Here is a 22,765-nt window from a genome sequence, read left to right on the forward strand (position 1 = left end):
ATATAAAAATACATAAATATTTTAATTTTGAAATTTGCATTGAGAAACTATCACATCAAAAATTTGGGATTGATGGTTTAAATTTTTTGTTACCGCAAATATACAAGAAATCATTGTCACTTTAAAAAGAAATCATAAGATATATTTTTGGTTGCATACCATCCTATTATTAACTGATAACACTTTTAAGTAGAAAATGTTATAATTTGATTAGTCTGAAAATATAACTAGCAAAAGTGACGTTTGATGAGTTAAATATGACATACTTTTCAAGACATGCAGAACTTGTTTATTGTATTTGTAACTATACAGAAGTTTTGATTTAAAATATAAGAAAATATTATCGAAGCTCCAGATCTTTGAAAACGAGTAGGAGATTCTAAACCATCGCAAACAAAATCAAGGATAAGCACATTCTTTCAAAATTTGGTGGAACCATCAAAAGAAGCAACCATCAACATGCAAGCAGATCAGTGAAAGCAAAATCCATAATAGAAAACAATCCTTTAAGCCGTAAAGACAAAAAAAACGTTTAAAAACACCAAAAAGTCTAGAAATAAAGAAAGAAACAGAACAAGCAACCATATCAGAACTACCAAGAAAGCTACCATCAATCAAACCTCTCTCCAACAAAACGATGTACCGATCTAGATCTACAAAAAAAAAAGAAAATATTAAATTGAGATGAAAACATGCAATGAAAAATCGAGAAATGGTCCAAATTTCTGTCCCTTCGGGGACATCCAATCAAACATGCAATTTTTTTTTTGTTCCTTCGGGGACATCCAATAAAATTGGAACGATACAGAGAAGATTAGCATGGCCCCTGCGCAAGGATGACACGCATAAATCGAGAAATGATCCAAATTTTTAATCAGTGGGGTTAGTCTAGTGGTACTTGAGAGAGTTTCAGCTTCAATACGGTCCCGGGTTCGATTTCCATTGGCCACACGGATATGGGTCCATTGCTTTCGACTCATTTGAATACCCAAGAAATGGTCTATCCGTAGACTGTACCTTCACCCGGAGGTTAGGCTTGTGTCATCATTGACCCGGTTTTAACCCTTTTAATTTACAAAAAAAAAAAACATGCAATCAAAAAAATCTAGACCGGACCGAGGATACTATAAAAGCTCACTCCATCGACCGAAGAAACGATGCGAAAAAATGTGACAATAATTGTTTTGTTTTTCTTCTCTGACCACAATTTTTTTTTTTTTAAGTGTGTACACATTAAAGGTATGAGAAGTCAAGTCAAAGATTAAGGCCTGGACATAAAAACGTCCAATGGGCCTAGCTAAGCAGTGACGTATCCTAAACATAGAGCTTTCTACCTGTTCCTCCTATATAAACAACCCATTTCTAATTTTCTAGGGCTTTGCAATCCACAATCGCCGAACGCAACCACAACCATGGGACGAAGTAAGTCTTTATCTCCTCTCCTCCTCCAAATTATCCGAATCGATTCCTTCTCCGTACATATAGATCCTTACATTCTAATCATATGTCTCACATGAACTCGCTAGGCTCTGATTAGTTTTGTTTGAGATTCGTCCCCATTAATTGTTATCAAATCTATGTATAATCTACGTTACACAATATGTTATAATCGTGCTACATATGAACTCGCTCGCTAGGCTCTATTTGAGATATTTGACGCTATTGATTGTAATCAAAATCTAATGTGTAGGACCCGCGAGATGTTACCGTCAGATCAAGGGGAAACCCTACCCGAAATCCCGCTACTGCCGGGGTGTACCCGACCCGAAGATCCGGATCTACGACGTCGGGATGAAGAAGAAAGGAGTCGACGAGTTCCCTTTCTGCGTCCACCTCGTCTCGTGGGAGAAGGAGAACGTCTCCAGCGAGGCCCTCGAGGCGGCTCGCATCGCCTGCAACAAGTACATGGTGAAGTCCGCCGGGAAAGACGCGTTCCATCTGAGGATTAGGGTTCATCCTTTCCACGTCCTGAGGATCAACAAGATGCTTTCGTGCGCCGGAGCCGATAGGCTTCAGACCGGTATGAGGGGAGCGTTCGGTAAGGCCCTGGGGACTTGCGCTAGGGTTGCGATCGGGCAGGTGCTTTTGTCTGTGAGGTGTAAGGATAACCATGGGGCCCATGCTCAGGAGGCGTTGAGGAGGGCTAAGTTTAAGTTCCCTGGGCGTCAGAAGATCATTGTTAGCAGGAAGTGGTATGTGTTTTATTTAATTAATCGTCATTTTTAATTTTTGTGATTTTGAGACGAAATGAACTGAAGTGTTGTGTTATGTTTCAGGGGGTTCACTAAGTTCAACCGTGCTGATTACACGAGGATGAGACAGTCTAAGAGGATTGTTCCTGATGGTGTCAACGCTAAGGTTTTGTCTGATATCTTCACTGTTTGAATTGATTTTGATTTAATTTTGCGTTTTTGTGTTGTAGTTTCTGTCGAACCATGGTCCCTTGGCTAACCGTCAGCCTGGAAGTGCCTTCATATCAGCCACCAGCGATTAAGGATGGAGATGATTTGTGGTTGTCGTCGAACTGAGAATCTAGTTTCTGCTGTTTTTTGTTTCGTTTTTGTTGTATCAGTTGAATACATGGTGGTTCATCGTATGATTACGTTTTGTTTGGACAAATGTTTTAAGTTCAGTTTCTATATTTTAATATCTCATCCTCTACTCGTTTCATCACCGTTATATAAAACGTTTTGTTCTAAGTATTTATATTGAATGCATATGAAACGAATTAAAATAAACATTTTGAAATCTCAATTAGTGGTAGAAGTCATTTTGAGTAATCCAAATTACATTGCAGTCATAAGCTACAAGCCTACAACACATAGCCCTAATGGGTTTAGTGTTAATGGGCATGATCTTATGCACTATAACGAATGGGTCTTCTGGTATATCTTCTCAATCTGACATGTCCATCGCTTTCTCCCTCACAGGCAACCTTTTCAGAGAGCAACTATAATCAGTATGTCTCTCTTCTTAGATTTGTATTATAGTTTTTGTTTAGAATATTATGGTAATTAGTTTTTGGTTTCAATTGAATTATACCAAACATGTAATGTAGAATAGTTGTTCGACAAAATGTCTGACCGAAGGATTTGAAGTAGTTGTGTTTGTTGTTACTCGACCTTTTGCTCGTGTTCTTGTTTCTCATATGTTACGTAGATTACGTGTTGGAAAAAACGTCTGATTGAAGACACTACTAAGTAATTGCACGACATAATTGAGATGATGAGCTAATTGGATGTTGGTTATCTGTTAAATAAATGATATTTTTAAGAATGCTTATCAATCATCGCCAACCAAAGGATATATAATCTTTGGAAAAGTCGAGTTTCATTTTTAATGCTACTCCGTGGAAGTGTTCAGATGGTGTTTAGATCAATATAATAAATAGGTAGACGCATTATTGGCTGGTTTGTCAATGAAACCTGAATATAGTTTATAACTTGGATTGAAAGTAACTGTGTTCCACGATTGGCCCAAGTAACGCAACCGAGAAATCAACTTTTGATGATATTGACCCTCCTTCTCTTCACATTTCAGCGTCAAACCTCACATAACGCTGAGTTGAAGAACAAGACCGGCGTAGAGGCTAATCTCAAGTATCAATGAGTACAGGTGCGCTTCTTCTTCCTTTCTATTTTTACTTACTTCAATTTCTCTGGAATATGAGGTTATGTCCGTTTTAAATGGGACACAGTTCTGGTTTAACGTAAATGTCAACACTACATTGTATGTATTTGATTAGTCTTTAAGATAATCCACGGTTCTATATTGTGTGTGTTGAGTTTGCTCATACTTGAAATGCCTTTTTTTAGTAAAAACCCATTTATTGATGGCTTAAGTGTTCACAAAAAATAGTTATAATCTTCTCTTGGATATATAATATATAGTAGCTTGTTCACTGTTGTTCCCATATGGACATGTTCAAGTTTCAGAAAACATGTTTTCTTGTGTGTGTAAGGTGGTGCATTTGGAGGAAACAGAGGATTGAGACCTTTCCCACCAGAAAAGGGCATCTTCCCTTTGGATCACTTACACGAATGTGATACGGTACACTAGGTGTTAGACGTTTGGTTATCTTTCAGTTACTTCACTTGCCTGGAACCCTTGTCTTTCAGGAGAAGAAAGAGTATCTTGGCTGTCTCAAATCTTCAGCCAACAAATCTGAGCAGTGTAGGCATCTCTCAAAGAAATATCTCCAGTGTCGAATGGCCAAGTGAGTCCCATTTTACTACTCTCTCATCATAGTTTTCTCCAAGTCTTGGGATAAGGGTTTAAGGTTATAGAAATTTTTTATCGAGGAACGTTGGATGTATGCAGGAACTTGATGGCGAAGCAGGATATGTCTGAACTTGGATTCAGTGCGGTTAAAGAACTGGATTCCACTGGAGATAAAAATAATGAGTAGTGTCCAACATTGAAGGTGGACAAAACTTTTTCTTTGTGTGCAAAGAAGCAAGAGGAGTGTACGTACATCGTTCTGTGTCTGTAGACTTTTTAGGCTTAAGAATGCTCGTTTTTGGACCTGATAAACATGACCTCTACAAATCTGTAAACGTTTTAACATAATTATCTTACAGAAATACATATCTATTTTTCTCGTTAGAGGGGTTACACTAAGGACGTGACCGCGCTTCACACGGAACTGTTGTTAATTATGATTTTTTGGATGATGTTATTACTAGTTATATACTATTATTTTTTTGTTGTTAGTTGTGATTTTCTGAAATGATGTTATTAACTAATTATGTGGTTGTTTTTATTTGTTAAGAGCATTATTTTGTATTTTTATCATGTTATGTAGTAAGTAATAGGTAATATGTTAATATATTATGTGTTTTTCTTAATAGTGAGTTGCTGTGTGTATAATAATATTTATTAGTGAATGGATTGAGCCTCTTATATAAAGCATATGGAATTTCACATTTAGGCATTTTTTTATTCTAAGATAAATAGTTCAGGGTAAAATAATATAATTTTTGTCCTAATATTTGAACATTATTTTGTAAAATGTTTTGTGCTATCTCTTTATATTTTGATATTGAGCCGTTACCATCTATTAATTTTATTTACTTTTCTCGTGTGCTGTGGTTCTCACCATCACCGGAAAAAACTCATCTATGTTCTTATATTGTCTTTAAATTTTATTTCATTGATAATCTAATTATAGATGCAAAGTGTATAAAAATATTAATGTCCTTCGTACGATGGTAATGTTTTCAAGAGATCAAAATTAACCAAACTAGAAGTAAATAGTATAAAAGGCACCAAATATCATTTATACGATAAGAGGTCCAATGAAAGTTATTGTATAGATAATCTATTGAATATAACAGTCGGTCTAGATTTAAATTAATTCATGTCAATATATTGGTTTACTTATAATAGATTAGATATTGGTTTAATTGAAATTGACTGGTTTAATTTGTAACTAGATCTTGATCCGTGCGACTGCACGGGTTTCACTTTTAGTTTTGATTTATTTATACAAAATAGTATATTTATAATATTTGATCGTTTTATATTAACTAAGTTAGGGATGGATATTTGGGTATCCACTCGAATTCGGTTAAAATCTATTCGGGTTTGAGATTTTCGAGTTTAAAGATTCTAAGTTTGTTCGTGTATTTATAAATTTTTGGTTCCGGTTTGATTCAGATCTTTGCGGGTTTGATAACCCGTTTTAACTATTTTTAAATTTTCAAAATTTATATATCTTTAAATATCCCTAAATCTAAGAATAAAAATAATATAACATGTAATTTGAGTAATGTAAGCCAAAGTACCTAAATTAAAAATTTAAAATATGTTTAACTTGAATATTTGGATGGAGAATAAATATATATTTTAAGTATTTTTGGTGTTTTGATAATTGTTTATCTACTTTAGATGTTTACTTTTTACTATTTTTTATATTTCAAATATTTTAAACAACTTTGAAATAGCTTATATCTTGGATATTAACTCTAAAAATAGCTAACATATTGAACTATATAAATATGATTTAAATACATTCGAATATCCGAAATATTTCATTCAGATCAGGTTTAGTTATGGTTCTCTAGATACTAAAATGGTAAATCCGTTTGGATATTATCTAGTTTAGGTTCAAATTTGGTAATATTTTTTGTTCAGATTCGTTAAATAAAAGATGTTGATATTATAATTTCTATGAATTGTTTGTCCAATAAAAATGTAATTTTTTAAATTTGACATTGATTTAGTAGAGAAGTTAATGAAGTGTATTTAATTCAAATTTAATTTTGGAAAACACATTAATATAAGTGAAAAAGATAAAACATTAAAATAGGAAGTATTATTTAATTATGTATTTAATTTTAGAAAACACATTAACTAAAGTGAAAAAGACAAGCATAAAAATAGGAAGCTTAATTAATACTATAGTGGCATGAAGTGTAAATAAAAGTGAAAACTAAGGGGTATTTTTAAATGGATACTTCTCTTTTAATAAGATAGATAGTAGTGTGTTATATAATAATTAGAATAGATAGTAACAAACTTTAAGTGGTTTATAAACTAAGCAAATTTCTAATAAACTTGAAAGAGTCCAAAAGTTAACGACAACTTGTATGGTAAATAAATTTAGAACTATATTTTAATAAATAGATAATAATAATAATAATAATAATAATAATAATAACAATAATAATAATAATAATAATAATAATATGAATGGAGTGGTGTTACACTATTCATATTAAACCAAATTTGATGAGATAATATAATATAATATAATATAAATTTTGATATATTGTTTGAGATAAATTACATCAAATTTGGTAGAAAGAGAAAAATGACTACATAATGAACATATAGATGGAGTGAGCAAACTATTCGACTATTCATTATATTCGATCTGAACTGTTATTACTATATTTGATTTGTGTAGAACTTTTAGTATTAGAGATTAAAATTTGACATCAAAGAAATGATGATGAGTTCGTTAAGGAAAAAAAGGAAAAATTAATGATGACTAAATATATACGCGTGGCCGTATATATGGATACAAATATTTTGTTTTGGAATTTTTTTGAATACAGTTTAGACGTGAATTGTATACTATAATTTCATTATATTTAATATGGATTTCAAATATAGATTTTGTGTAAAGTATTATACAAACAACAAAAAGGTGATATTTTTTAGGGGAAAATCGTATTTTAAATCCTGGGAGTGTCACTTTATAGCATTTTAAACACTGAAGTTTTTTCACTAGCACTTTAAATTTTGAAAGTGATATTTTTAGCATAACAAACCTCCAAACAAAATAAGTGACCGGTACTGTTCATTTTGTGATGAGATGTGAGTTTTTTTTTTTGTTTTTTAATAATAAAAATAATAAAATACATGAAAATTGGAAAAAAATCAAATAGTTGGAAGTTCAAAAAAATCTAAAATTTCAAATATAAAACTAAAATTTCATATTAAAAATATATATAAAATAATTTCTTTTAAATATGTTAATTTTACATAAATATATATTTTTAATTTTCTATATGTTAGGTTTTGGTGTTAGTGAAGCTTTTTAGATAAGTGACATTCATTTTAGTTTTTCTAAAGTTTGACAGTAATTTATTTAATTTTAAAGTTATTTACTGTTTTTAAGAACTTTACTAATAAATTATTTTTTTTAAAACAAACTTAAATTTGCTATTTTTTTATAAATAATACTAATAGATATCTTAACAACTTTGTAAAATTTACATAAAATAATAATTATTATTTTTCTTTTATATTTTTAAAATGTATGTCTTTTATCTAAGAAACTCCACTCACACCAAAACCTAATATATAAAAAAAAAATTTATGTAAAATTAACATATTTTTCAAAAAAAAAATTTATTTTTTATTTTTAATTTTTAATTTTGAAATTTAATTTTTCGATTTTTTTAAATTTTGGATTTTTCTAATTTTCTAATTTTTTGTGATTTTTTTTTTCGATTTTTTTTGAATTTTTTATTTATTTTATTATTATTAATTAAAAAAAACTGACACCTCATCACCTTCAAATGAACAGTACCAGTCACCTAGTTATCTTGAAGAACAAGTAACTTCGTTGGAAGTTTGCTATGTTAAAAGTGACAATTTCAAGGTTTAAAGTGCTAGTGAAAAAACTTTAGAGGAGGTTATTGGAATCAGAATTTGGAAGGAGTTTAGTGATTTTAAAAGTTGACAGATTTTTAGAAGTTAAGTAGAGTTAATAAATTTCTATCAAATACTTTGTATTGATTTCAACAGATTTTATTAATTATCATGGATTTGCATAATATATTTTTTCAAAATATTTCTAGTTATAAGGCAATATATACAATCTCTCTAGAACTTTTCCAAAAATAAAATCTCGAAAAAACCGTATATATATAAACATCAATTGATACAATGATACACATTTCTCATTTTCCTTATGTTTGGTGAGTTCCTCTTCTTATTGGTTTTCTTGTGATAATAATCAGTCTTATTTTCTTTGACTTTTGTGATTTTTTCGAAACACTATTCTAGTTATCGTATGAGTTATATTTCTTCACCATTATTAAATCAAACAGTTGTTTTGTCAAATATGAAACTATAAAAAAATATAATGAATTACAGATCATGTGAGTTTGGTTGCTTCACCATTATTGAGTTTGATGTAGTGTGTTTACGTAGATAAATATTCAATATGTGTATGCTTTTCTTACTTCACAGATTTCAGAAATCTTATGAGTATAGGTGATATTTTCAAAGTCTAGTCTCATGAGTAAAAATATAAGGAATCCACCTTCCAATAACAATAGAATTTAATGGAATAGTAAAATCCATAATAACTAAATTTTATGAATAACAAAGGATTTGAGTGGAATTTAGAAGTCATCAAACCAATAACAATGGATTTTAGTAAGACCTTTAAAATCTATAAACCAATAATAGTGGATTCTCAAAATTTTAAAACTCCTTTAGAATTCTTAAACCAATAACCCCCCTTTAGTGTTTAAAGTGTTAGAATGTGACATTCTAAGGGTTTAAAAAACGATTTTTCCTATTTTTTAATTTGCTTATGTCAATAAGCCAATAGAATTTTAAAACTTTAAATCTGTTTCCGACAGCACAATTGTCCATAATGGGACCCGTAAAGCCACTTGAATTAGATTTGCATTTCTTAAATCATCACTAATGTATTTTTCTATTTTTAGCAATAAAGAAATTCTATAATAAAGATGAATTTTACTTTAATATATTTTTCTATAATAGAAATCTCTAAAATATAGAGTAAAATATAGAAAAATATTATTTCTTTCTCTATAAATAGAGAAAAATAGCAATCTCTATTTTAGAAGTAAAAATAGAAATGGGTTAAAGTGGTTTTGACAATAAATGTTATTATAGAGACAAAAATAGAGGTGAATTGAAGATGATCTTGGCTTGTTCAGTTCTCTAGTTCTTTGATAGTAGGTCTATGTCTTTTATAACTTAACAAACAATTTTAAAGACAAACCAACAAAATAGTATCATTTTCATTAGTCCCACTAGAAATTTAATAAACTAATTAAGAAAGAAATATAAATATAGCAGCTAAAACAAATAAAAGAGTGCACCTATCAAACCACTTGAAAGAGAAAATATTCATTTTTTTCTTCATCATATTTGGTCTTTACTTTTTCATTTCTACCTTCCTCTTGTTTGTTTCTCTGTTTTATCATCTTCTACATAAACAGTTCTGACTGCAGTAACGTGTAATAGTTAGCGGCTTCATCTTCAAGCTCCCAAAGCCCATTACCAAAGCCATCTATTAAACTAAACTCATTAATGTAATCTTGATTAGTTGCATTGTTAATCATCTCATAATTACTCCCGCCAAAGTAAGTGTTAGGTATCCCTAGTTCGTCGTCCGAAGCTTCAAGAAGATGCTTCATCACTTTCTCCTTGTCGCTTTCGTACTCCTCTTCCTTTGAAACACACGAAGACGAGGAGGATGAACAAGAGGAAGAAGAGAGAGCAGGATTCGCAGAAACGGCAGCGTTTTCCTCTTCCGTAGAGATCTTTTGCTGAAGTGAGGTGATTAGAGAAACTAAATCATGTTCTGCTTCATTTTTTGCTTCCTCATCATATAAGAGACATTGTACTTGATTGTACAAGGTAGAAGATGAAGAAGCCTTTTGTCTTTTTGTATCTTCTTGGAGCATGGTTTCTTGTTCATGCTCTTCTCTTTGGCGTTTTAATGGCGATGATGCTGCTGTTTCTGCCATTGTTTGAGAAGAAGAGAGAGATTACGATGTAGATAGGTTTCTTTAGCTTTTAAAATTGTAAGAGAGGGAGAGAATATCGTGTGGGATGATGAGAGAGAGGAGGAGACTAAAAATGTTTATATAGAGAAAGGGTGTGGTCAAAAGGGGGTTTTTATTTAACGAACTAACAAATCAAAAACGATCAAATATTATAGTATAAATAAATAAAAACTAAAAGTGAAAATAATACTTGTGTGGTCGCACGGATCAATATCTAGTATAATTTTTAAAAAAATTAAGAAAAAAACTAACAAAGCAATGACGTGAATCTATACTATTAAAAGGAAATCATTCTGAAAAAATCTACTTATGCAAGTTGTTATACACCCTTTCATTTTAAAATAAATCCTACCATATACGACCAAAGTTCATAACTTATAGTATCTTATTATATCAAATCCACGGGGTTCATATTCTTCAATATCTACCGGTTTATATCAACCAAATTTTAATAAATGACTTTTATCAAACCAATCTTTTAGTAATCATTTTGATCAAACGAACATTTTATCTCACGAGATCAAATGAATTTTATCATATTGTGACTTTTATCAAACCGATGCAATTAATATTCCATACGCATTATATCAAACGAAATCCAATGTTCCAATAAAAGGGTCATGTGTCCACCATATCTGTCTCATGCTCCTCCATTAGAACATTAAGTTAATTACATAAATGCATCAATGTCCTCTTTAATATATCAAAACTTTTTGATCAAACAAGAGATTTCCAGAGGAGTTATGTGTAAAGCAATCTAATATTTCATCCTCCTCCAATAGTCCCCAGTTTAATATATCAAAACATCTGTATACATTCATTTATACATTGCCTTATTCAATTCATATTAAAAACTTAATATAAGAACTGAGATTGTGTTTTTCATCACATTTGTTGAATTATCAATACAAAACCAAACCCTATAAAAAATCACATACCCGATATTTTATACTCTATTGATATCTTTTTATTATGAAATCTTAAATCTTTACACAATTTTAGATTGTGTATTATACAAAATTTTGAAAATAATTGATGCTGATATTATGATGATTTAAATACAATTTCATTAAATTCATGTGATCTATATTATTAAAACAGATGACTGTTTATGAATCTGCCCCTGAAATTTTTAAATAATTGCAAAATTGCATGTATTTTTTTCCCAGTATTATTTGCAATCAATCAAAAGTCATTATTTTGCAATTACATTAAAGAGTATTTAATATAATTCAGTTCTTAGCTTTTTGAAAATTTTGTTTCCTAAATGTTTGCACCATATCTTTCCAAATTTTTTTTCACTTTATTAATTATTTTCAACCATTTATTAAATGAAATCTCAAAATAAAACCAAGTTGAAAATCATAATACGGGTCTGAATTATCTCAACTCCTTAAAAATAGTTTCGTTTAAAATAAAAACTAAATCACATAAACTAAATTTAATAAAATTATAGAAAATGTTTTGAAACGCAAAAAATGAATTTTTCAATACGTGTTGAAGATATAAAATATTTTATATAAATTAAAAAATCAGTATACAATAAGTTAACTTCGGGTTAAATAAATAAAATCATATTACAGGTTCTAATTATTTAGAGTCATCAAGAATTTAGTCATATTTAAAATAATAAAATAGGTCATATAAGTAAATTTAAAATAAATTATATAAAAACTAAAATATATTTTATCAAAAATCATAATTTATTACGTAAAACAATTTTTCCAACAAAAAATATAACTGCCCTGTTAAGGACGGATCAAAATCTAGTTAATGTTAAAACAAATTATTAAGAAATACTAGTTAGTTGTGTGTCAAAAAAGAAAGAAACAATTAGTTGGTTCGTGCGTGTCAGGAGAGAGACATGTGTTTGCTTTTTCATATTTCGCACAAGCCGAGATAAAAATTTAAATGGATGGTCTGCAATTACTTTTATCATCTGGTCACCTGGCCACCTGGTCAAGAAATGTTTTAATGCATGGTGATGGTCTAAATGCATCTGGTCTACTTTTATGTTTATATTCATTTAATATATAAGTTATTGAATGAAAATTTATTTATTATCTAATTAATTTTTCGATCCAAACTCATGTAGTACTTAAAATCTCTATTATAGAAAAACTAATTATCTTCCTCAATCTATCCGTACAATTTGTTTAGTTATTATTTCCCCCAATTTTATTTTACTAGATTTTTAAATAAACAATATAAGCGAATTCAAATTCAAACCGTAATATCTTCCTAAATCTATCCATACAATCGATGAGAAATATTTAATAACACTACAAGATATATATAGAAACTGAATCATCTTATTCATCGAAGAAGCATTATTTTTTTCTTACCTTGCTCATCAATCTACAATAGATGAAACTAGACTTTGCTCTGTATGTTCCTACGTGTACTTTTTTATTTTATAGATGTATAACTTTGAAATTATCGCAAACTTTTTTAAATATATAATTTATATTTTGGTGTTATATATTGTATAACTTTATAATTTTATTGGTTAGATTTCTTATTTGACATAATGAATATATAATGATTTTAGACAATTTTTTAATTAATTTTTATTATATACTAATAAATTTTTGAGTTCGGTACAATAATTTATAATATGATTTTTGTTTACATACAATGCATTGTAAACTTTTTTTAGTGATACAATAGAAATGATATTAGTTTAATATAATTTATATTTCCATATTGTGTTAAAAATATACTTTAGTATCTATATTTTGATTTTAACTAATTTTACCCTATTACTTTAGTATATTTTATACATAGAGTTTTATCATATTATTTTAGTATTTTTATCGATATATGATATTTGTGGATGTTACAGTATTAAGTTTTTTTTGTTAATAGCTTAAATTTTTGAAATATTATACAACCTTTATTTTGACAACATATTTTTTCTAGTGTTGTATATCAAAAATTTCTTTAGCATCTATGATTTATGTTTTTTTATAATTTGGAACATTATCATTTGAGTTTAATTTTTTTTTTTCAAAAGAAATTTGAAAAATTAAACAATTATTTTTGAGTTTGGAAAATTATATGAAATTTATTTTTTTACTAAAATAATACATTATTTATTAGAAACTGAAAATTTTGGAAAGATTTTTTATATAATAGCATCAATAAAAAATAAAATTTAATAGGCCTTTTGACATATTAATATTACCAAAATTATTAAATTAAATGTAGAAAAATTAAGCCCAAATATATTAGCAGTAAAATTAAATTTATATTTTCATTTTATTTTCTCACAAATTTTAATATTAATTTTATATGTCACAAATTTATTAAAATTTTAACAATCATCTTTTTTTTACAAATTTTTATATAACCTGTATTATTTTAATAGCATACTAATTATAGTTGTCTATTTTTCTTATATTATAATTCAAAAAAAAATCTATATTTCTTACACATACATATAATTATATAAATGTTGTATTTGTTTATATGAAACCAGTATCGGTGATACATTTTACGTTAAAACGCAAATATACAAAATTACTTAATGAAATACGATTACATTTACAGATATAAAGTACAAATAAAAACTATTTTAATGCAACATACAAACAAAAAATAAAATTTGAAATTGAATACCCTCGCGAATATGATTATTTCGAAAGAAGAAAATATATACTTATAAACCTTCGGGGGATAAATCATGAAGTAGATAGTTCCGAAAAATATAATAAAAGCTCTTAAATAGATAGAAAGTACTGGTGATAAAAAAACTGTTCAGCATGGACGGTAATATGTAATTGAAGTGGTATAAAATATACTCCATCCGTTCTAAAGAATAAGATTTTCTAGAGTTTTCACGTTTATTAAGAATATAATAAATGTTTACAATTTAATTGACTATTTATTTTTTTCATACACTTTCTAATAACTATCTACCAATAAAATTTAATCAATACAAATATTCACCATTAGTGTTTCTCAAAAGTGTATAAAAATACTTTAAAAATATAGAAAATCTTATTTTCGATAATGGAGGTAGTATTTTTAACGAATGTGCATAAAATATAGAAAGAATTACACCAAGAGTCATATTTACACTTACGAATAACATTATTTATTTTTAACGAATGTGACATAAAATATAGAAATAATTACACCAAGAGTCATATTTACACTTATGAATAACATTATACATTTTTAACGAATGTGGCATAAAACATAGAAAGAATTACACCAAAATTCATATTTACACTTATCAATAACATTATGAGTTACTTTCTTTTGCCCATACACTTTTTTCTAACTATTTGATCAATTCTTGTTAGGTTTTCTAACCAAAACAAAATCATATTATTATTTGTGGTCTTTATTCTCTTTTATTAATCTCTTTTCGTTATCAATTACCTTTTAAAAAAAATAAACTAAACTTCTCAATTTTAATTCATCTATGGTCTATTAAAGTTCACTAGCCACGATCTCAGTTCACGGTGGGTGATTAACAGTCACGTACAATGGATGCTAGGACTGCTCCAAGTCGACGAGCTCTCCACTGGAATCTTCAGCCATGGCTAGCTCCATCCACCACCGCGTTCTTCTTTCTCGACAAGTCTTCTTTTCCGCAGTGAATCCAGTCCAATGGGAAGCTTTAACGTACTCCCTAGCTCCTTCGTCGTCGGAATCGATGGTGACTCTCTTCAGATCGAGAAGTTCGTGACACCAATCGCTAATTTATGCATTTTTACACATATGGTCCTCCAAATTAAAGTTATTTTCGCTTTATACCCTAAACTTTTGATTCTACAGAAATATCCTTTGAGTTTGACCTCAAACTTCCGATTATGCATTTCATAGCCTTTGGAATACAAATGAATCAAAAACAAGTGTATTCTACTTTCATATTTATATAGTATATTATAATAATACAAAATATTCTATTTTATTTTCAGATTTCAAATTTATCTAAAACATTATAAATATATATTATAGTTTATATTCACATTTAGGTTTAATGATTGGAGTTTAGATATTCATCTCTAAAATAACAACTTCATATTTTATTCATATATTACTGAGCATCTCCGAGAAAACAATATTATTTTTGAAGATTGCGAGACTTCATATTTGAAATTTGAAGGTATTCATCTCTAAAATAACAACTTCAAACAAAACTTTAAAAGTTTTATATTTTACTCTGGGTCCTTCTTTATTAATAAAATCAACAAAAATCAATAACAATAATATATATAAAAAAATATTGCGCACACTATTAATTAGTAAGATAACACACACATTTCAAAATAATTACTGCGTCTTTTTATTTTTATTTGTAGATTATAAACTAATTTTTCAAAATCTTAATTTTCATTAGTTGATGTAATAATTTTGTTTTGATATAATTTCCTATTTTTATATTTTTGCTTTAGAATTTGTATAAAATTTATACTGTAATATTATTTTGTATAATATTTCGTTTTACTGTTAATATATTTGTATTTTGTACTAGATTAAATTTCTTATAAAGGTTAAAATGATAACTATAAAAGTTGATAAAATTATTTGAAAGATAGATAATTGTAAGGACTTAAATTAAGGAACTTCAAATATGAAGTTTTTATATAGTAGAACTTCAAATATAAAATTTTATATAGTAGAACTTTATATATGAAGTTTCACTGTATAAAATTTTGAATTTTAAAATTTTGAAGTTGTTTTGAAATATGTAAAAATTCATATTTAAAGTTTCAAAATTATTTTTCCGGATGCTCAACTTCAAATTTGATTTTTTTTGAAGATTAGAAAACTTTATATTAAAATTATAGAATATTTTTTTGAAATGTTCTAACTATGTTTTATCTTTTACCAAAATAAATTACATTATTATCTATTTAATTTAAATTTTGAGTGTTATTTTCATCTAATCAGATGTTTATATCAAATAGAATATGAATATTCATTTTATTTTTTTTATAAATCGATTAAAAAGCAAGCTCTTTTTTTTATTTTCAAACACTTTTGTTAATCACTTATGGAAAAATTATATATATATGATGTTTCTTACCAATTATGGTATTTTGTGTTTGTTTATTCAGGTTACATAATAAATTTATTATATGATAATGTTTAATTTTATGTAAAATAATAATTATGTTAAATTATTGTTAAAATGAAATAGTTATGTAAAATTAGGAAATGTGAAAAAATATAAAGTTGTATGAGTAATTAGTGATAAAGTAAAGATGAAATATACTTGGAATATTTCTTAAATAAAAAAATATTGTTCATTTTTCTCGTACAAAATGAAGTTTTGAAGTTAAAAACGAGTCAATAATTGAAGATGCCTAGTATTTTATAAATTAACAAAAAAAATACAGATAGAAGACAAAAACAAAAAGAAAAAGAAGAACAGCCAAAAAAGAAGAGGTGACTGGTGAGATGATAAATAGTTGAGTACTACATGGTTCGAGGTAGGGTTACTTTTTTTTTTTGTCAATCGAGGTAGGGTTACACAAGTGGGTTTTGTTTGGTTTCTTTATACACTTCATTTCTTGCTTTTCTTTTTGTCTTTTCGCTTTACTTTATTAGCCTACCGGGACACCGGCCCTACCCACTTTTTATCGGTTAAGGAACAAATCGATGGTTAAGGATGAGCGTGACGATTTGGTAAATACAGGTTGCAGTTAAATTGTTGTTAGACCTGACCAAAAAAAAAAATTGTTGTTAGACATTTTGCTAGTTGAGACAACTTAGATCAACTCCAATGTATTTTGCTATTTTCACCTCTAAAATAGGAGAACTCTATAATAGGGATGAAATATACTCCAATGTATTCCTCTAAAATAGCAATCTCTAAAATATAGAGTAAAAATAGAGATCTCTATTATAGAAGAAGAAATAGAGATGAGTTGGAATAATTTCACCTCTAAATGTTATTATAGAAGTGAAAATAACAATGGATTGGAGGATGCTCTTACCCAGAAAATAGAAAGATAACAACTAATACTGGGGTAGAAGAAAATCGAGATCTATGTTGGTAATGATGGTGATTTTAAACGAGTAATTATACAGAGACATTTTCCCAAGTAAAACATAAGAAACCACAGCTTGATATCCTTTTCAAAAATGTTGTAAGATTTTTTTAAATATATCTTTAAACTATAGAGTAAACAAAAAGTTTTATATATCTTTTTAGGTTGTATTTATCTTAAAAGTTCTTCAACAAAAATAAATAAATATCTTAAAAGGTAAATTTTCTAAAACAGAATTAGGAGTGGTCCAAACAAAAGAAGTGTTGTTTGGGGGAGAAGATGGGGCATCTAAGAGCAAAGAACAATGTTACTTGCCATGCCTCTCGATATGTCAAATCGTCCATTGTCATTGAACTCTATTTTTCTTTTTAGCAAAAAAAATTTTGTATAGCTTTTTGGTTTTAAAATGGCTCGGACGGAAATTAAATTTATGAATTTGACAAAATAAAGAAAATAACAGGTGTTTTGTCACTTTTATCTTAGTTTTTTAGACAATCTCCAAAGGTTTACTATATTTTCTATCCAAAAAATATATTATATAATAGAGTTGGAGTTTATTCCAATGGTACTCTATTTTATAGTAGAAAATAGAATGATGAACAAAAACACAATTCACTCTATATTTGGAATAAACTTATTTTTCACTCTGTTATAGAGTGAAAAATATAGTATCATTGGAACATTTTTATTCTAAACTTTATTTTAGAGTAAAAAATAAAATAGAATTATAGATGTCTTTAGAGCATTTCGCAGTAGGTCAATCAAAAATCTTTATAAAAACAAAAAACAAGAATAAAAACAAGAAAAGAGGAAGAATGTTTCTTTATGAAGAGACTTCCACTAAATTTTTCTATGGGTGTCACTTTATAAATCACATAACAAATTTTGAGTCACTAAAATTTAAACATTTTCAACTTATTAATATATACAGTATATGGTTAAATAAACTTGGTTAAAGAAGATCTTATTCTATTTATTGGAAGATCTGCGGTCAGAATATTTAGGGCAGAATTATCGCGGTTTCTATAAAAGGATTTTAGCATGTAAGGTCTAGAAAAGTAGAGAAACCGAGCAAAAAAGGCGCAGGAGAAAAAACAATTTCAGTAGATTTTCAGCACTATTTGCAGGTTTTACGTACAATTTTTTTTTAACCGAAAAATAAAAAAGAAAAAGAAATTAAAAATCCATTTGGGGTTTGTGGGATAATTGTGCTCTTAGAGTTCTCTAGTCATTTCGTAGACGTACACACACGTCATGTACACATGCATGTGTGTATATTGCCGTATACGTGTTGTGTAACTGTATACGTATCTCGTAGCTTATCGGTTTGTGAGACGAATGGACATGGACATGGACATGTGCTCCTTGATAATATTATACCGTTTCTTATCTCGATAATACGAAGGAATATTTTAAATGAATAGCAAGATATATCCATGTGACATTATTATGATACTTATGCCGACGAATTCACAGCCTTGTTAATATTATTCTGTATCTTTTTGATTAAAGAAATTTCCATATTATTTATTGCTTTTGATGTATAAAACTGTTGAATAGATAATAAATATATACAAATTAAAATATAGTTATTTTGACGTATTTATAGGGATTAATCCAAAACTAAAATCAGAAGTGCACTCTGTATGTTAGCAAGTGTTGGTAACTCCGTAACTTGAGAAAATTGATTTCTGTTTCATGTTCGAAGTATTTTTAGTACGTACGTTAGGTGTAGGAGTGGTATTAGTTCGGCTTTGATTCAATTTAATTTTAAGATTTTTGGGAATAGATTATCAAATCTCATATATGTATTTATAATTTTTGGTTGATGATTAGAAAAGAAATTGGTTCACGTTAAGTTTGAATCTTTGCGATATTCTTTGGATTCGAATACCCAATTGAAATTTTATAAGAAAACTTAAAAATAAAATAATATGTAACATATGAATTTAAATAATATATGGTATAGTACCTTTTATTTGTGCTACATATATGGTATAATACCTAAAATACTATAAAAGTTAATTTGGTTTGAACATTTACATGGAGAACATGTAGATAGTTTTAGTGTTTTGAGTATTTTTTTTGACTATTCTCATATATTTATTTTTGGTTGAAGTTGTTGATGAACATTTTGATTTATTTTGGTTAGTTCTAAATATTATAAGATGTTTTGATACTACAACAAAATAATTAAACTTTTTATTCAAAAGTTTTAGGTATCTAAATTACTAAAATTGGAGTCTGATTCAGTTTAGATTTTTCATATCTATTCTGGTATTTTATCAATGTAGGTTTGGGTTGATACCATTTTTTCGAATCTTTTAGTTTGATTTCTTCAGATTTAGGTGTTGTTCAGCTTTTGTAAAGTTATTTTAAGATCCAAATATTTAAACACTAGTTCCAAATTTATGAAAGATTATGAATCTAAAATTTAAAAGTTTCAGTATTAACAAAAAACAGTCAATATCTTAAATTAAAATAACGAGCTAGTTTTGTATCAGCACTAAAAGCGATATATAAAAATCTATTTGATGATTTTAAAAAGAAATGCAGTACTAGATAAGAAACATCTCTAACAGAGTTTTATGTTTTCTTCCATATCTATCTTATTAAAACAGAAACATTGTAATGGACCTAACTATTATTTTGTAAAATTTTAAATTAAATGCACACTCTCTTGTATAGGTATATGATATCCACATGAATTCATTAATAGACTGAGACTCTTTTTTTTATTTTGTTGGTTTAGGAAATAAATGGTCCAACGCTAATTAAAAGATTTGAAATATATTCATGTTCATAATCATACGATTGGCAACTCCATCTTTTCTTTATTTAAGTTAGTGCATAGTTGCATACGATTATTGTTTAAAATTGTCCTCGGGTTCAACATAACATATTATGTACAAATATATGTACATATTCTATTTACCTCTATATTACGTAATGTGTAATATTATTAAAATTGAATTTAATACCACCAAACCTTAAGAATACATATAAACATTTCTTTGAGAATATATCTTCTCTATTAAAAAAGATGTATCATTTTTATCTACTATAAAATAGTCATATGATTATAATTTTATTATAAAATAATTTTAATTAGAATTTTATTATAAAAAACAAAATAAAATAAAACCAAATTTTATTATATTAGTCTACTGTAAATGTTCATTATACATTTTTGTCTACATAAATATATAAAATACCAAAATTTTAACAAATGTTTGACTAATTATTTTATATTAGTTTAATATCTTAATAAAATTGAAATTATGTGTATATGCACGGGTCTGAATAATAATGTTAACTAGACATATAAATATAAATATAACTATTATAAAACTAAAAATATATAACACTAAAAATATTAAATTTATTTATAAAACATGTTTAATAGATTAACAAAATGACCCATAATTCTATATTTACAATTATGGGTGATTTTGCTAATAAGATATATTAGGAAATTGCCTTAGAGAATATTTGTGTAGTATATATTCGATGCATATGATTATTTACATAACAGATATAGATATCTCGAAATTTACTTTCAAAGAAAATATTTTATGGAAAAATACATTCACCAAGTCATTACAATTATACATAATATTTCGGTAACCATATACTGTGATTTGGTATTTATTATAAATTACTTAATTGATTTAGTATATATATCGGTGTACATTATTGTTACCCTAAAATTAAACTATAAATACTGATCTTCTACATCATCTTTACACACCCACGATCACTTCCAAAAAAATAATAATAATAAAAATGACGAAACTAAACACTTTTTGTTTATATATCAGACACATGTAATATATTAGACATCAGAATATAATAAAATTCACCGAGTAAATATGTAATAATTGTTTTTTAAATAATTAACTTTATAATGTACAAAAAAAAATAAAAAAAAATCATAACAATAAAAAAACATATCTCATGCTTCCAAAAAATATGAAAACCCGCCCGACCGGGCGGGTCATGATCTAGTGTTCATTAAAATAGAAATCTCTATAAAATTATTTGAGAATTCAGTTTTTTATGTTTCGGGTTCACGTTGATTCTCATAAAATTCAATTACACGAGTATCCTTAATGAATTAATTTTCATTATATCAATTACCATTATTAAAAATTGTTTAATTTCCTTTTTATTAATAAATTTTAATTATGTATTTAGTTATATTTTATTTATTTTATAAACCATATATAATAAAAAGGAAATATCTATAAAATACATAGATTTTTCTTTTTGTAAACTGGCTATAAAATATATAGATTTTGTATATCCAAAAACGAATTTATTTTTCTTACTTTATATTTCCCTAAAACATAAATAAAAAAGCGAATATCTATAAATTTTCAAAATATATAGGTGTATATATAATTCAAAATATAAAATAGTTTAGATATTTTTTTAAGAAAACATATTTATAATGATTATATTTTTGATCAAATGATTTACAGAAAATTAGTTTCAAAAATGTAAATTGATCATCTAATATCATACTTTTCAAATCACATGCTAAATTAAGAAAAATACAAAATTATAAATTAAAAAATCTGCCTAATTTTCTTAAATAAAATTATAAAATGTATTCACAATCTAAACAAGTGATGATTTACCAATTATTAGGATTCAGCTGTTTTATAAATATTTATATATGTACATGAATTTTCAAATATTACAAAATATGTATATGAATACCCCTACAACACTTTTTGTGTGTTTCTATGTTTTTAAAAATAAACTTATCAAAATTTATAAGATTTATAAAATAAATTTAGAAATATAAAAGGATGAACTGAACTAATTAATCTAAAATAGTAATCTTATTTTAATATTATTAAGGTAAAAAACCATTGTTCAATTTGAAATAAAATATCTAACTAAGATGAAATTGAAAACATATGTATAAATACAATCTTTTGAATTTTTTGGTGTAACTACCTTATGAATTCATAACTAATCAATGAAATTTTGAAATATTTCCGAATTGGTTTGCTTATTCAACTCTTAATCTTTTAGCATATTAGTTTGTTTATGAAATATTTGAGTTGACATAAGATTAGAATTTATATTTTTGTATAAGGTATAGTGATTAGTGGTTAGGGTTTAATTAATAGAAAATTGGGGTTAATATTATATTAGGGTTCATATGTCACAATATGGTTTAATGATTAATTGATAGATATTAGTTAATGGAAAATTGAGATTGCAATTAGAATATAGTTCATATTTCGCTGAATGGAATACATTTTCTTGTTATTCCGGTTCTTTTTCGTATATTTTACTATCACGTAAAGTAGCTTACCACATCTATTCTATATGCCTCGTGTAGATAGAAAAACATCTGTCTGGCATTCCGAAATTTAGTTTAGTTTATGGAAAATTTGTATTGATATTAGATTATAATTTATATTTTTTCGTGTATGATATATAATGGTTAGGGTT

General features: G+C 27.1%; 3 protein-coding genes and 1 non-coding gene across 4 annotated transcripts; 3 read left to right on the plus strand and 1 right to left on the minus strand.

Moving 5' to 3' along the window:
* The first annotated feature begins 769 nt into the window (after positions 1-769).
* On the plus strand, positions 770-872 carry LOC130498277 (U6 spliceosomal RNA). The gene has a single exon (XR_008937192.1). It is a non-coding gene; the product is annotated as a U6 spliceosomal RNA (small nuclear RNA).
* Positions 873-1,276: 404 nt separating this feature from the next.
* On the plus strand, positions 1,277-2,654 carry LOC108814264 (60S ribosomal protein L10-3). Its single transcript, XM_018586799.2, has 4 exons — positions 1,277-1,422; positions 1,691-2,192; positions 2,277-2,358; positions 2,423-2,654. Exons 1-4 carry the CDS (start codon positions 1,413-1,415, stop codon positions 2,492-2,494), a joined length of 666 nt encoding a protein of 221 aa, XP_018442301.1. The 5' UTR covers positions 1,277-1,412; the 3' UTR covers positions 2,495-2,654.
* Positions 2,655-2,793: 139 nt separating this feature from the next.
* On the plus strand, positions 2,794-4,601 carry LOC108814198 (uncharacterized). Its single transcript, XM_018586713.2, has 5 exons — positions 2,794-2,959; positions 3,541-3,615; positions 3,962-4,050; positions 4,119-4,216; positions 4,321-4,601. The coding sequence occupies exons 2-5, from the start codon at positions 3,606-3,608 to the stop codon at positions 4,406-4,408; spliced, it is 285 nt and encodes a 94-aa protein (XP_018442215.1). The 5' UTR covers positions 2,794-2,959; positions 3,541-3,605; the 3' UTR covers positions 4,409-4,601.
* Positions 4,602-9,474: 4,873 nt separating this feature from the next.
* LOC108816063 (uncharacterized) lies at positions 9,475-10,342 on the minus strand. The gene has a single exon (XM_018588633.2). The coding sequence runs from the start codon at positions 10,242-10,244 to the stop codon at positions 9,702-9,704; it is 543 nt and encodes a 180-aa protein (XP_018444135.1). The 5' UTR covers positions 10,245-10,342; the 3' UTR covers positions 9,475-9,701.
* Between the last annotated feature and the right edge of the window lie 12,423 nt (positions 10,343-22,765).

The sequence above is a fragment of the Raphanus sativus genome, chromosome 7 (assembly GCF_000801105.2).
Source record: "Raphanus sativus cultivar WK10039 chromosome 7, ASM80110v3, whole genome shotgun sequence".
Taxonomy (NCBI): domain Eukaryota; kingdom Viridiplantae; phylum Streptophyta; class Magnoliopsida; order Brassicales; family Brassicaceae; genus Raphanus; species Raphanus sativus.

Bases quoted from the DNA above. Each gene is read 5' to 3' on its own strand.
- LOC108816063 (XM_018588633.2), bottom strand. From the start codon at position 10,244: ATGGCAGAAACAGCAGCATCATCGCCATTAAAACGCCAAAGAGAAGAG.
- LOC108814264 (XM_018586799.2), top strand. The intron at 2,193-2,276 runs GTATGTGTTTTA...GTTATGTTTCAG, and splicing joins ATCATTGTTAGCAGGAAGTG to GGGGTTCACTAAGTTCAACC. The intron at 2,359-2,422 runs GTTTTGTCTGAT...TTTGTGTTGTAG, and splicing joins CTGATGGTGTCAACGCTAAG to TTTCTGTCGAACCATGGTCC.
- LOC108814198 (XM_018586713.2), top strand. The intron at 4,051-4,118 runs GTACACTAGGTG...CTTGTCTTTCAG, and splicing joins ACTTACACGAATGTGATACG to GAGAAGAAAGAGTATCTTGG. The intron at 4,217-4,320 runs GTGAGTCCCATT...GGATGTATGCAG, and splicing joins CTCCAGTGTCGAATGGCCAA to GAACTTGATGGCGAAGCAGG.